Source organism: Molossus molossus, unplaced genomic scaffold (assembly GCF_014108415.1).
Source record: "Molossus molossus isolate mMolMol1 unplaced genomic scaffold, mMolMol1.p scaffold_m16_p_7, whole genome shotgun sequence".
NCBI lineage: Eukaryota > Metazoa > Chordata > Mammalia > Chiroptera > Molossidae > Molossus > Molossus molossus.
In genome coordinates, this window is record NW_023425401.1 from 91,075,319 (window position 1) to 91,091,178 (window position 15,860).

Consider the following 15,860-nt stretch of genomic DNA (forward strand, 5'->3'; position numbering starts at 1 on the left):
ACATTTTGCTCAGGGACACAATGATGGCAGGCAGTGCAGTGAGGAGGAGACATAAGAGAGGACAGAAGCTAGAGCCATTGTAGGTAGGAATAGCTGCTCTCTCCCCCTCCCTGCATCAGGAATTGTGGCTGCACTTCTCTCCTTCCTCTGAGTATTGGAGTTGGGGGGCGGGAGTCAGAGTTAAGGGGGAGAGGGGCTGTGCATACAGAGCCTACTGAGTAACCCCTGCACATCTACTCAGGCTTTCTACCCTGCCTTGGAAACCTCCGCTTTACCTCCATTTGCCCCTAAAGTGAGGGGGGAAAATCTGCTTGTCATCAGGAATACTTTTTTTCTTGGATTTCCTTAACAGAATAAGGAAATTCTGTTGTATTACAGTCTTGAATACCAAGGGGCATTTTTAGTTTTGGCAACAACCTTAAACAGTGAATTATTATGCCTTGCATATGGTAGTGTTTAATAAATGTTGGTTTGATTTGGAGCAGCCAGCTCATGGAAGCTTTACGTGCTTAGTGATTTAGTCTATGACACCTGCTCTGTTGGCACATATAAATGGGGAAAAGATTTACTCAGTAGGCAACCTCAGATACTGCTTTAACAGACATCAGCTCCCTAAAAATGCTTGTTTCTGCATGTGGCATAGTGGGACATCAGTTTTAGGGGATTTCAGGTCTAGTCCTTGCTCTGCCGTCAATACTTTAAAGCCAAAAATCACTTTAACTGTGTTCCTTGCTTTTTCATCTGTAAAATCAAAGGGCTCAGATTAGATGCTCTCTGTAGCTGCTCTCTCTCTGTAGATGATTTTTATAGTCCCCCTGAGATGTAAACTCCCCTATTTCCAAACTGAGGCCCAGTTTGTGGTCCAGCTGGCCTGGGAGCAGCCACTGAAGCTTGTCTCTGCTGAATGTGCTAGTTCACCCAGAGCAAGTGAAATGGCACGGCAGGAGGCCATGGACTTCCAAGTCATTGTGTTTGAGTGCTGGGCTCTCTAATTTGAGTTTGCTTCTTGCTCTTGCCAGAAAAAGAAAGAAGCTGGCCGTGTTGGCGAGTGTTCTGGGAAAGACCTCCCAGACCACACAGCTTATGTTCTTTTGAGATTGCTTGCTCTTTGTCTAAATGACTTTTTAATTTTCAAGAGATGATTCTTCCTGTGGAGGCAACAGCTTTGGCTGATAGGAAGCTTTTTCCTGATGTACTTTCTGAAATCTTCTCTAATTTAGTTTTTTTTTAGTTACTCTTGCTTTTAATTCTGTTTCTTTCGAATTGTTCTGCTTCATTTAAGTGTATGCAATAAAACCTTTCTTACCTTGACCACAACAGCTCTTTCCCTGCCTCTTATGGTATTTTTAGGTGGAGAAAAGTGCCTTGTTCAGAGAAAGGTCCCTCCTGGCTTGCTTCTTTGTCACTTTGATGATCCCTACACATGCAGCCATTGGGTTGTGGCAGTTGCAGGCTCCCAGATGGCACTGTGGACCTTTCAGTCCAGTGACTTTCCTGGTTCTCCTTAGGGAAAGGACTTCATTGTACTTGCTATATTGTTCTCAGAAAACTTGTATTGTTTTCAGTCATTTTCACCTTTTAAGAGCTTTGTAGATTTCACTGAAGTTCTGCTTCTTTCCTGTGACTGCTATCTTGTCATTTCCAGAGGACTTGAACGTTTACAGTAGTCCTCCATTCTGTGGCGAATCACCATGCTTGACTTTGGGTTCTGAGTCAGCTGCCTTTTAAAAATATTTTTTGTGCCCTGGCTGGTTTGGTCAGTGGTTAGAGCGTTGGTCCGCAGACCAAGGAGTCATGGGTTCGATTCTGGCCAGGGCCATATACCTCGGTTGCAGTTCATTCCCAACCTTGGTCAGGGTTGTGCGGGAGGCAGCCAGTTGATGTCCCTCTCATGTCGATCTCTCTCTCTGAAGATAAATGGGAAAATATCCTCGAGTGAGGATTTAAAAAATTTTTTTGTTAGTGTTGTTCAGCTAAGCATCTAATCTTTCTGCAAGATAATGGAAATCCTCTGTAGGATTGATATACATTTTTATGTCCCCATGCTTTTATATTTCCATATTGGACCTTAAAATTTTTTAGTTGAAGTAAATACACGCACTATAAAATCCATCCTCTTAAAGTATACAGATCAGCGGTTTTTACTGTATTCACACAATTAGCACCACTGTCTAATTCCAGAACATCTTCATTGATAATGCAAAAGAAGAAGAAAGCCTCTACCCATTAACAGTTACTTCCTATTATTCTCTCCCTTCAGCCTTTGGGAACCACACTAATCTACTTTCTGTCTCTACGGATTTGCCTAGTCTGGACATTTCACATAAGTGGTGGAGTCATTCAGTATGTGGCTTTTTCTGTCTGGTTTCTTTCACTTAGCATAATGTTTTTAAGATATGTCCACGTTGTAGCATGAATCAGTACTTCATTTCTTTTTAATTTCCGAATAATACCATTTTAGGGGTAAACCACATTTTATTTATCTATTCATCACTTGATGGACATTTGGGTTATTTCCACTCATTTTGGCTATATGAGCAATGTTGCAATAAACATTTTTATACAAGTTTTTGTGTGGGCATACTGTTTTATTTATCTCAGGTATGTGCCCAGGAATGGTATGTGCTGGGTGATATGGTAACTCTTTGTTTAACTTTTGAGGGGCTGCCAGACTGTTTTCCATTATGACTGCATTATCAACAGTGTATGTGGCTTCGGATTTCTCTGTATCCTTGCCCATACTTGTTATTGTCTGTCTTACTGACTATAGTTATTGTAGTGCTGTGAAGTGATGTCATAGAGGTTTTGATTTGCATTTCTCTTCTGACTAATGATATTGAGCATTTTTTCATGTGCTTATTGGCCATTTCTATATCTTCTTTGGTTAAATGTCTTTTCAAATCCTTTATTCATTTTTAATTGGGTTATGTTTACTGTTAAGTTATAATAGTTCTTTACTTTAGAGACTAGCCTTTTATCCAGTACATGTTTTTCTTTTCATTTTCTTAAACATGTCCATTGAAGCACAATGTTTTTCATTTTGACAGAGTCAGTTTATCTTTTTATTTACTTTATCTTCAGTTGCTGTGCTTTTTCAGGTGGTATATCTAAGAAATCATTGCCTAATCCAAGGCCACTAAGATTTACACTTCTGTTTTCTTTAAAAAAATTTTTTTCTTTATTGACGTTAGAGAGGGAGAGGGAGAGAGACATAAAAACATCGATGAAAGAGAACATCGATTGGCTGCCTCATGCATGCCCCCCACTGGGGATCAGGCCCACAACCTAGGCGTGTGCCCTGACCAGGAATCGAACTGGCGACCTCTTGGTGCATGGGTCAACACCCAACCACTGAGCCATACTGGCTGAGCTACACTTCTGTTTTCTTTCTTTCTTTATTTCTTTATCCTCACTTGAGGACATTTTTCCATATTTTGTTCAGATAGAATAGGAGGGAGAGAGAGAAACATCGATGTGAAAGGGACACATCGAGTGGTTGCCACCCACATGACCCAACCAGGGCCAGGGACAACCTGCAACCGAGGTACGTGCCCTTAGCGGAACCGAACCCTGGTCTCTCTGGACCACAGGCCAAGGCTCTAACTGTCAAGCCAAACCAGCCAGGGCTATACTTCTGTTTTTTTTGTTGTTGTTTTTTTAATCCTCACCTGAGGATATTTTTCCATTTTTTGTTCAGATAGAGTGGGAGGGAGAGAGAGAGAAACATCGATGGGAAAGGGACACATCGAGTGGTTGCCACCCTCACGACCCAACCAGGGCCGGGGACAAACTACAACTGAGGTACGTGCCCTTAGCAGGAACCGAACCCCAGGTCTCTCTGGACCGCAGGCCGACACTCTAACCACTGAGCAAGCCGGCCAGGGCAACACTTCTGTTTTCTAATAAGAGTTTTATCATTTAACTTTTACATTTAGGTCTCTTACATCTGATCCTTTCTGAGTTAGCCTTTACCTCACACCATCTACAAAAGTTAATAACCCCATTCTTCTGCACGTAGACACCTAGTTTTCAATTTTTGTTGAAAGGATTATTCTTTCCCCATTAACTTATCTTGGCACCCTTGTTGAAATTCAACTGACTATAAATGTGTGGGTTTATTTTGGGCCTTCTTTTTAAAACATTTTAGTGTTCATTAGATGGCTGTCCTCATTCTTTGTATTGGGTTTTCAATATTGACAAATGTTGCTATGGTATTTGTGTTATATCTTAACAGATTGATAGAACTGTTGACCTGTTAAGCCAGTCCTTGCAGAGCTAATAAGATGCTCTCAGCTAATAAGATTCATTTTCAAGCCAAGATGTTTTTTGCTCTTGGGCTGTGATAAAAATACTGGCTTTATTGATAAGCTTAAGGATTTCTGTAACATTGCTTTCTTTGCCCTAAGTAGTGTGGCTAAGTATTTAAGAATTATTCTGTCTTCTGGTGCCTGTGGTCTAGAGAGTTAAGAGTTAAATGCACCAAATAGTTTATCAGGATCTAGTGAAGATCTAATGTGCTGTTCCTGTTGCTGAGCAACATTTTAGTGGCTACCCATGAAGTGTTGCACTGGAGGTAAATCTGGTAAACCTATAAGTGAGTTTGAACAGTTTGAGTCCCCATTTTCCTTCTCAGCTGGCTTATTTCAGCCTTTGTCACCACCGGACTTGTGCCCTGAAGCCAGGTCCTCTGAATCACGCTGTGTCCCTCTGCAACCTTTATTGGCAGAACTGAGAAATGTCTAATCCATAACCTCAATCAAACTGACTCATTGTGACAGCTATTTTCACAAACCTTTTAATGTATCAGGTAGGGCTAAGATCGTTTTTCTAGAATGTCACTTTATTAATGTAATTGGATAAAGCAGTTACCATATGACTTGCTTTCTATGCCCTATAAATTAGCAATTAAGGATAATTACCGCATCCATGAAAGTTTGCAACATGAATCAGTACAGCTTTGGCAGAACAATTACCCGTGACAGTTTCCTCTCAATCTTAATATTTTTCTGAAATTAAAATTTCGATAAGCAAACTATGTATTTTACTTATGTTTACTATTTGCCTTCCCCCACTAGAATGTTAGCTCTCCAAGAACAGACATTTTTGTCTGTTTTATTTCACTGAAGTGTGCCATTTGCTTGGTGCATAGTAGGAACTCAGTAAGTTTCCATTGAATTAATAAATGATAAATTATTCATTCAGTGAATAAAACTATAAAAATAATCAACTTAGATGTTAGGTCTTTCACAGAGGAAAAATGACTTATCTTGATGCCAGAATAAAATATGAGGCAAAAATTGTTTGATACATAGACCCTTGTTCTTTTTCAAGATATTTTAAGTATTTTTCCCCTAGAAGCTATTTCTCCTTGGCATTATTTGGTGGGGATCCTTAGGTAAGAGAAGGTCATTAAAATATTTTTATTGAGGAAGAACTTGAGTGAAGACTGACAAGTGAGGCAGATGGAAGGAGTTTAACAGTATTTGGAAGATGAAATGGAGAGAGTTCAAAACAAAGTAGACCTCCTTTCTGCTACTTTGGTTCCTATAAATACTAGGAAGGAGACTAGTTCTTCCCTATAGACAGTTCTCTCTTCTGTATGCTCTACAGACAGACTTTCTTCCTGCCTCTCTGTCAAGGCTATGGTTAAAAGAGGGGGAGAGAATTTTAGAGGAAAGATGGACAGGTGTCAGTTCTTTGCTCCTGGGGTATAGGAATAGCAATGTCTGCCACATGAGTATCTGTTCTTGTTGCTTAGGAAGTTGAATTGGTGACTGCTGCTTGATTTTATGAACAATAGTATAAAAGGTGGAGAGCAGCCTCTACAGTAAAAGTCATCCAGTAAAAGTCATCTCTCTCAAGTATTAAGTCATGCATTGACTGTTGTCTGAAGGGCATTATTTGGAGTAAAAATGTAAAGAAGTTCGGATAGCAGTTTTTAGACTAGCATTTCAGAAGGGGGAGAAAGGAAGCTTTGCAAAATTCCTATGCACAAGTTGTTTGCCAGAGACCTTAATGGGGCCAGGATAATAGTTACAAACCCATTGTTCCCCAGGAACCTAGTGTACTAGGTGGTCACGTTAGAGGTAATACCTTTCTGATGTTTAGGAGAAAAGGGGGGCTCTTATCAGTCATTCTGTTCTTGAGCTTTTCAGTGGCCTTCATCAGACTTGAGAAATAAGGACAGTTGTATTTTAGCCTGGGTCAGTGCTCACTTATCGGAGTTTACCTTAATAGCCAAGGTGAGTTTTCTTGTAAATGGGCCATAGCTGTTCCAACTGGGCTTACCTAGAGGCACTGGCTCTTCTGTGGGAGTGCTTTACTTTTTGTGAAAACTTAACTAAAACCGAGTAGCAGGCATTGGAGATGGGTGCTCTGATTTTTCTGCTATATGTAACTGGGCTCTCAGCCCTGTTTGGAATTTTTGCGTGAATGATTTCAAGTGCAGATATTCTACAAGGTGGTATTCTTGTTCCTGCCACTTGTGAAGAATTAACTATAAGTGAATCAGATCCCAGCTCTTTTCCTTTTCTTCCTTTGGTCCTTCTCATTTTAGGAACATGAAGCATCCTCTTCTGCCCTAGTATACCTGTTCTTCCCTGGCTGTGCTTTGAGAGCTTGTCTTTTTAGAATGTCAGTTCCCTGGGATTATGTCCAGGGCATGGGTTCTCAGGAAAGGCTGTAGCAAGGCTGTTTGATTGGAAGCTGTGGAGTTAAATTGCTAGTCACACTTGATCACAAAGGATAAAAGTGAGCATGATTGTAACTTACTGTAAGGAGATAGTCTTTTATTATGTGTGTCATGGTATAGCCAAAGAGGAGCTATTAAGACCAAGGTCTGTGTACTGAAGGTATTGGGGATACTTAGGCATTGATTGGGACACTGTGTTTTAAAGAGTTGGAATATGTGTATTTGTTGGACAGAATTTCTGTGAAAACTAATAAAATGAATAAATGAATTGTGGTATAGTCATGCAGTGGAATAAATACTATGTGGCTGTAAAAGTGAACAAATTAATGTTTCACATCACCATGAATGAGTTTAACCAAAAAACCAAAAACGGTGAGCAGGAGAAGCAAGTTACTGGTGGGTACATGCAGTAGACTCAATTATATAGAGTTCAGAAATAGGCAGAATGAAAGCATACAGCTTAGAGATGTGTAGTTAGATGGCAAAACTGTATAGAAAAGCAAGGGAGGGGTTATCACAACGGCCAGGATAATGGTAGTTGGGAGAAGGAAATGGCTACAAGTACAGAGGGGCATGGAGGGAATCCAAGGTTCTGGCAATGTTCTAGTTCTTAACTTGGGTGATGGTTACTCCATTCTTTGTTTATCTTATTCTTTAACATGTATACATATGTTTCAATGCATTTCCGTATTTATATTTCACAACTTAAAGTGTGAGTTGAGTTGGAGAGGTGGAGGAGAATTGTCAGCTAAGTAGATGTGTATAGGAGAGGCTTCCCTTCATACTCCTTCCTTTCTTCCCCTAATTCAGCTTCCTTGCCAAGATTCGTGCCTTTCAGAGAACTCCATGGTCTTGTCTGCCGCAGAGCTCTGCATTGGCAGAACTCTCCAATCTTCTATCTATGAACTTTTCAGCAGCTTTTCTTATTTCGAAGCTTGGAATGAGGGTCTTTCAGATCTAGTAAAGCCGGTGCTTGAGTCCACCGGTGTATGCGTCACTGAGCAAAGACAACTTGAATAGGTTGGGTGACGTTTGTCATTTTTTCTTTACACCTTTCTTCTCTTCTCCCACTTAAAAATCCTCCTTTCTTCTCCCCTGCAAATATTTAAAAGTTAAAAACCAGTGAGCTTCAGAGCCGACTCTGAAGGGATTGCAAGGGGATTCTGTGCCTGGTGTCTTTTTTCTTTTCTTTCTTTTTTTTAAATCCTCACCAGAGGATATTTTTCTGTTTATCTTTAGATAGAGTGGGAGGGAGGGAGAGAGAGAGAGAGAAAAAAGGAGAGAGAGAGAGAAACAGCGATGTGAGAGAGACACATCGACCGGTTGCCTCCCGCAGGACCCTGACCGGGGCCAGGAATGAATCACAACTGAGGTATGTGCCCTTGGCCGGAATTTAATCCACAACTCATTGGTCTGTGGGCTGATGCCCTACTGCTGAGCCAAACCGGCCAGGGCTATGCCTGGTATCTTTGATTAGAGAGATGAACGGAGCTGCTGTGCTTGGGAGCCTTAAGATGCTTATTAGAGTTTTCTGCTTCAGTCATCTAGAACATGGGTTTTCTAGATTACTTCTGTATTTCTCTCTTAGTTTAGACCACTGTTGCTGTGTACAGTGGAAGTATGAACACTGGGCTCTGGCTGCCTTACTCAGCTTCTTCCTCCAGTTTCCCCTTTTCTTAGACCTTCTATTGCTTCCTCCCTGGAGTGGAATGTGTTGTCAGAGGTGTTAACTTCCTAACAGTTGGAAAGAACACAGGTGGTACTTGCAGGGATAAGATTACAAAGGTTATTAACCTTCATTTCACACATCCCTTCACCTCAATCAGTCTTATTTTATGACTTTTCTAGCATTTTGTTAAATTCCTACTTGTATTTCTGGGTCAGATCATTTCAGAGTCTAGCCCACGTTTTTATATGGGAGTTTCTCTTATAAAATTAAAAATAATCTCATTTGACCTGGCCAGGTAGCTCAGTTAGTTGGAGCATGTCCAGTACACATAAAAGGTTGTGGGTTCCATTCCCAGTCAGGGCACATACCTAGATTTCAGGTTCGATCTCTGGTCAGGGCATGTACAAGAGGCAACCGATCCATGTTTTTCTCTCACGTCGACGTTACGTTTTCTTTTTCTCTTTTTTTTCTCTCTCACCCCCCTTCCTCTCTAAAATCAATAAGCATGTCCTTGGGTGAAGACTTAAAAAATATCTCATTCACTTACTTAGCAAATATTTGAGTGCCTCCAAGGTGCCAAGTACTGTTCTGTATGTTGGGGGATACAGTATTGAGCAATCTATATTATGGTGGTATTACCTCTAGACTGCTAATTTTCTCTTTTTTCCCCTCCCCACACTCAGGTCCTGTCAGGGTGTGCTATCATTGTCCGAGGGCAGCCTCGTGGTGGGCCTCCTCCTGAGAGACAGATCAACCTTAGCAACATTCGAGCTGGAAACCTTGCCCGCCGGGCGGCTGCAACACAACCGGACGCAAAAGATACACCTGATGAGGTATGTTCTTCCTGAGGCCTCCCTGAGGCTGTGGATCCAGGTGATAGCCCAGTCTTCTTGACTGAAGCAAGGTTAAACTACACTTTTTTTTCTATATATTTTGAGTGTTTTTATATCACAGGACCGATGACCCTGGACATATCCACAGTGTCTTGCATCAGTTTATATACATTCACTGCCCTTGGCAGTAATCCCAGTCTCGGCTTTTTCTCATACCCTTTCCCTTTTCAGGCCTGTTGGTGTTTTTACTCCTCCATCTCTTGGAATAGGTTAGACCATTTCCTAGGAAGTCTCGGATGTTTGAGGTTGGCATTGGTTTTGGCAGAGCTCTTTTAATAATTTATGTTTGAAGTCTCCATTTACATTAAAAATTTGGAGGGGTATTCAGGGAAAAATTGAGTTGTTCTCCCCAAGGACTATTGACATTACTAGTGTTTTGTGTCTCCTTCCAGAGACATTTATCACCTATGTAAGCACTCTCATTTTTCCAAATGGTAGCATACTAGAAATATTAGCCTGTGCTTTTTGTTGTTGTTGTTTTGTTTTGTTTTTAGATAAAGTGGAAGGGAGGAGGGAAGGAAGGAGAGAGAGAGAAAGAGAGACATATCCATTGTTCGCCTCCCCTACATATTCCAACTGGGGCCAGGGATCAAACCTGCAACCCAAGTACATGACCTGGATCGGGGATTCTAACCTGTGACCCTTCAGTGCATGGGCTGATGCTCTAACCACTGAGAAATACTGGCCAGGCACAGTCTTAATCTGGGATCCCTAAAGGTGTTGAAACTACATGAAAGTGTTTGCAAAATTTTGTGTAAACATGCATTTTTAAGGAAGGGAGCTTTTATCAGTTTCTCAGTGCAACTTGTGACTCAATACTATTCAAGAACCACTGTGTTGTGATTTGAGAAACTTGTGAGCTTTCATCCCACAGTCCTCTCCTTATCCCTTGTCTCCCCACCTCTAATGCCTAGCTACCTGACTTCCTTGCGTCTGCCTTGGGCTCCTTCAAGTCATGCCTCTCCAGGCAGCTGCTATGAGTCCTAATTTGTCATTGTTTAGTCTTCTTGGTTTCTATACTTAGAAACATCAGCTCTTGTCTCTCCATTAGTTGTGCTTTGGCTGTCAAAATGAAATTTCTGGATTCTAATTATTTTTTCTTTGTCCCAACTTAATGATGTGGGCAAGTTGCTACCTCAACTTTCCTATGCTATTCCCTGACAGAGAAGTGAAGAAGAAAAAGCAGCTCATGGGGATCTTATATTTAGGGAAAATACTTAGTTTTTTTCACCAGTAATAAAGGGTATTTTGTGTGAATTAAGAGGATAGTGAAGCAGTGTTAGAGAAAATCACCCCAAATTCTGCTTTCAACAGAAATTAGATTCTTGGGATAATGACCAAATAGATCAAAATCAATTCTTTTTCATTGGTCCTCTCTTGGTGAGCACAGTATTGAGAATAATAATGTGAAGTGCTTATAAAGTACTTAGTTGTTAGTTGTGGTAAGCACTAGTGTTGTTTGTTAATTTCTGCTGTTACAAATACTCCTAGTACTTTGTCAGCATTTTTGAAATTTTGGGTGCTGAGTGCTTTTCTTTAAAAAAATTTTTTATTTTCTTTATTGATTTTATCTACTTCTTTTTTTTTTGGTACGTGCCCCTAGCGGGAACCAAACCGGGGACTCTCTAGTCCGCAGGCCGACGCTCCAACCACTGAGCCAAACCAGCCAGGGCATTCCTTCTTTATTGATTTGAGAGAGAGAGGAAGGGAGAGGGAGAGAGAGAGAGAAACATCGATGAGAGAGAACATTAATTGGCCACCTCCTGCATGCCCCCCCTGGGGATTTGGCCTACAGCCTGGGCAGGTGCCCTGACTGGGAATCGAACTGGCAACCTCTTGGTGCATGGGTCGATGCTCAGCCACTGAGCTACACTGGCTAGGCTGAATGCTTTTCTTGATCAACATTTTGAATAGTTCTTTTCCTTTCAGTCATGTGTTGTATAACAGCTTGACTGCTTCTGAGAGAAGAGTGTTGACCCTGCCTGGCTAGCTAGAGCTGATCAAGTTCATTTCCCCAGAAGGAAGAAGCAGTGTAGCCTCTAGGAAAGAAGGGTTTTAAGTCCCTATTTTGTGAATGAGAATCTAGGGCAGAGAAAGATAAGGCCAGCTTGAACTTGTTCTAAAATATCTTAACTGTATCCTATATAACAATACAATAAAATCTTACCAAACTATCCTAGGTAAAAGAATACCACATAATCTGATACTAGCTTTCATCATGGTTTTATATATTTATATAGTCTAGTGCTTTCAGTGCAATTTGTTATCAGTAGTTTTTATTTATTTATTTTGTCCTCAAGGATATTTTTCCATTGATATTTTAGATAGAGTTGGAGAAAGGGAGGAGGGAAGGGGGTAGACACACACACACACACACACACACACACACACACCAATGTGAGAGAGACATCAATTGGTTGCCCCCTTGCACAACTCTGATGGGGGCCAGGGATCGAATCTGCAAATGAGGTACGTGCCCTTGACTGGGAATTGAGCAGGCAACTCTTTGGTCTGCTGAGCTAAACCTTCCAGGGCTGTCAGTAGTTTTTCCTAGTAACTCTTCAAAGGTCTCTGTGACATGAAGTATTTGGAAGCTGTAGATTGCACCTTTTCTCAGCTACAGTCACTGTTTCTCCATCCTAATAATCTAGTATCTCCTTGCCCTACTGTGATCTGGTTTTTCCCCCTACCCTGCCTTTGCCCTTGAAGCTGCTCTGGCTCAAGGTAGCAGTGACACCAACTGGTAACTCAAATCTGAAACCTGATTTCCCTTGCTCTTGTTCAGCCATCCTCAGCCCCCAACATCCAGGCCTTTATCATGACCTTAAGATTCTGCCTCCTTAAAACCTCTCCTCTCCAACCTTAAAACTTCATTACTACTCCTGTTGTTCTTTTTTCTTTTTAATTTTATAAAAATGTATTATTATTTTTTAATCCTCATCCAAGGATATTTTTCCATTTATCTTCAAATGAAGTGGTAGGAAGAGAGAAAGAAAAAACAGCCATGTGAGAGAGACACATCAGTTGGTTGCCTCCCACCTGACCCCAACCAGGGCTGGGGACTGCACAGCAACCAAGGTACATGCCCTCGACCACAATCGAACCCACGACTCTTTCGTCTTTAGGCCAACACTCTAACCGCTGAGTCAAACCGGCCAGGGCAACTCCTGTTGTTCTTTGTTCAACTGTGATGGTGTGCTTGGATTTTTTTTTGTTTTTTTTTTTCATTTTAAAATCATTTTTATTTTTCAATTGTAGTTGACATACATTATTTTATTAGTTTCAGGTGTATATCCCAGTGATTAGACATTACATAACTTACTAAGTGAGCATCCTGATAAATCTTGCACCCATCTGACCCTGTACATAGTTTTTAGAATATTTCTTACTGTGTCCCCTATATTATACTTTACATTCTCATGACTATTCTGTAACAACCAATTTGTACTTCTTCATTCCTTCACCTTTTTCACATATCCCCTCAACTGTCCTCCCATCTGGCAGCTGTTAAAATGTTCTCTGTATCTCTGTATCTGAGAGTCTTTTTCTGTTCTGCTTGTTCGTTTATTGTTTTTTAGATTCAGTTGTTGATAGGTATGTATTTATTGCCATTTTGTTGTTTATATTTTTTATCTTTTTTTTTTTCTTTTCCGTTTTCTTAAAGAAGACCCTTTAACATTTCATGTAATACTGGTTTGGTGGTAATGAACTCTCTTAGCTTTTCATGTCTGGGAAACTCTTTATCTGTCCTTCTATTCTAAATTATAGCTTTGCTGGGTAGCGTAATCTTTATAATCTTTATTATAGGCTCTTGCTTTTCATCACTTTGAGTATATCTTCCCACTACCTTCTGGCCTGAAAAGTTTCTTTGGAGAAATCAGCTAACAGTCTTACAGGAGCTCCCTTGTAGGTTAACTAACTGCTTTTCTCTTGCTGTTTTTAAGGTTCTCTTTTTGTCTTAACCTTTTTTATTATAATTATGGTGTGTGTTGGGGTGGGCCTCTTTGGGTTCTTTTTGTTTGGGACTCTGCACTTCCCGGACTTGTATGTCTATTTGCTTCACCAAGTTAGGGAAGTTTTCTGGCATTATTTGTTCAAATAGGTTTTCAATTTCTTGCTTTTTCTCTTTTCCTTCTGGGATCCTCATGATGCGAATGTTAGTACACTTGAAGTTGTCCCAGAGGTTCCTTACCCTATCCTCATTTTTTTTTATTCTTGTATCTTTTCTGATTGGGTGTTTTTTGCTTCCTTACAGTCCAAGTACTGATTTGATTCTCAGCTTCATCTACTCTACTATTGATTCCCTGTAAATTATTCTTCATTTCAGTTAGTATATCCTTCATTTCTGATTAGTCCTTTTTTATGCTGTTGAGGTTCTCATTAAGTTCCTTGAGCATCCTTGTAACCAGCTGTGAATTTTGCATCTAATAGATGGCTTGTCTCCATTTTCTTAGTTCATTTTCTGGAGTTTTGTTCTATTCTTTCATTTGGTACATGTTTCCTTGTCTCATTTTGGCAGCCTCCCTCTGTATGTTTCTGTGTATTAAGTAGAACTGCTATGTCTTCCAGGCTTGGTAGAGTGGTCTAATGTAGTAAGTGTTTTGTAGTAGGGTCCAGTGGCACAGTCTCCCCGATCACCCAAGCTGTGCACTCAAGGTGTGCTGCCTGTATGGGCTGTATACACCATCCTTTTGTAGTTGAGCCTTGATTGCAGTTGGCATATCAGTGGGAAGGATTTACCGTCAGGCTGATCAGGACCAAGGACTGCCTTTGACCACCAAACACTGACCCAACCTTGACCTTCCACCACTATGGAGGATCAGCTATGCAGGGGTCCACCCCACAGAGCAGAACTTATTTCATTCAGGCTCAGGTGCCTGCTGAGTCTGCCCCTTGAGTGTGTCACTTGTGGAGGTGTTTGGGTAATGATGCTTTGACTCGGTCTGAAGCTGTCCACTGAGGTGATGACTCGGGCCTCTTGGGAGGTGCAGGCTAAGGTCAGCCACCTCTAGTGTTCTGCCTGAGGTAATCAGTTAACCTACAAGGGAGCTCCTGTAAGACTGCTACAAAGGGATCTGAAGATGGCTGCTACTTGTGCTGGGCTTAGAGGTGCCCAGGAGAGGCCAAACTGTGAATTAAGGCCTGCTGCTGCTAGTGCCAGGCCCGGGGTCACTTAGCGAGAGGTGTGGGGCACTCTTAGGCTAGACGCTGCTTGTTCAGGAGATTATAGGAAAATCTGAAGCATAAGCCAAGACAGGCCATTTATATGGAAAAGCCACTGGAAACAGTTTGGATGAGCCTGAAAGTTGGGTGAGGTGGGGTCTAGGAATCACCAGGGTGGAGCAAACAGTGTGAGCCAGGTTGATTGACTCAGATATGGCTCCCACCTGCCGGCTCTGTGGGGAGAGGGCTCATCAAAGGCCTCTGCCAGCACTTCTGTCTGGCAGAACGGCACCACCCCCTCCCCTGCTCTGGCTCTGATTTTGGACAATTCAGTTCCTCCCTGTATGTCACTGGTGCCTTTCAAGCTGCTGCCCCAGTACTGGAGCTCAGAAGGAGTAAGTCCAAGTAAGTTTGTGTGCTGGTCCTTTAAGAGGAACTGCCTGGGACTCCAGAAACCTCAGCCTCCTTTATCCTCAGTTTCGGCTGTTTTTTACAGTCCGAAGTTATGGGTTCTTCTCTTCCTGGCACTGGAACCCTGGACTGGGTGGCCTGGTGTGGGGTTGGCATCCCGCTCCTTGAGGGGGACCTCTGCAGCCGAGATCTCTCTCCTGATCTTTGTCTGTCACATATGGGTGTGGGAGCCCATTCCATGCTCCACCCCTCCTACTAGTGTCCATGAAGTTTCTTCTTAAGTGTAGGACTTCTGTTCAGCCAGATTTCAGGCAGTTCTGCATGATGGTGGTTCTGTAGTTTATTGTAATTTGCTGTGGTGTGGGAGGAGACGAGTACCATATTGACCTACGCTACCATCTTGACTGGAAGTCCTGGAATATTGAAATAATAGTCTCCTTGCGTTTATTCTCCTTCAAATCCTTTCTCTATATGTTCCCAGATCTTTTTGAAACATACTTTTATTTATTCCTTGCTCAGTGTCATTCCCAGAAACTTCAGTGATTCCCTATTACCTCTGTGACAAATCTAAATGTCTTAGCCTGGGATTTAAGCCCATTGGTGCTTTGACTTTGAGTCTCTTACTGACCCTGCTCCAGGATGGTAAGTTTCAGCCATACTGAATGTATTAAGAGCCACTTGGGTCTTGCCTGCTTGTGCCTTGGCTCATGTTGCTTCCTTCATCAGGAGCTCCATCTTCATCTGTCCTGGTGAACACCTGTCTCTGAAGATTCAGCCTCCTGAGAAGTCACTTTTGACATCTCCTTTCATTGTTCCATTTCTGTACTGTCCTAGCATTCATAGCATTTCATTGCATGTTTACATGTCTTTCTCTTCATAGACTTCTTGAGAGGAGGGACCTTATCTCATCACATGCCTAGTCAGCGCCTGATATGAAGCTGGTGTGCAGTGAACGCACATGTATGTGAATAATGAGGGAAAGAACCTTTGTATCTCTTCTCAAAGAATCAGTGCATTGTGCAGTCTGGCACTG

At 41.6% G+C, this 15,860-nt stretch overlaps 1 protein-coding gene across 2 annotated transcripts in view; it reads left to right on the top strand.

The window, feature by feature from the left end:
- SND1 (staphylococcal nuclease and tudor domain containing 1) overlaps nt 1–15,860 on the top strand; it is a 475,051-nt gene that overhangs the window by 20,373 nt on the left and 438,818 nt on the right. For both annotated transcript variants that reach the window (XM_036247541.1, XM_036247542.1), the window contains exon 2: nt 9,044–9,193. In XM_036247541.1, coding sequence (XP_036103434.1) covers nt 9,044–9,193 — 150 coding nt within the window. The remainder of the gene's footprint in view (nt 1–9,043; nt 9,194–15,860) is intronic.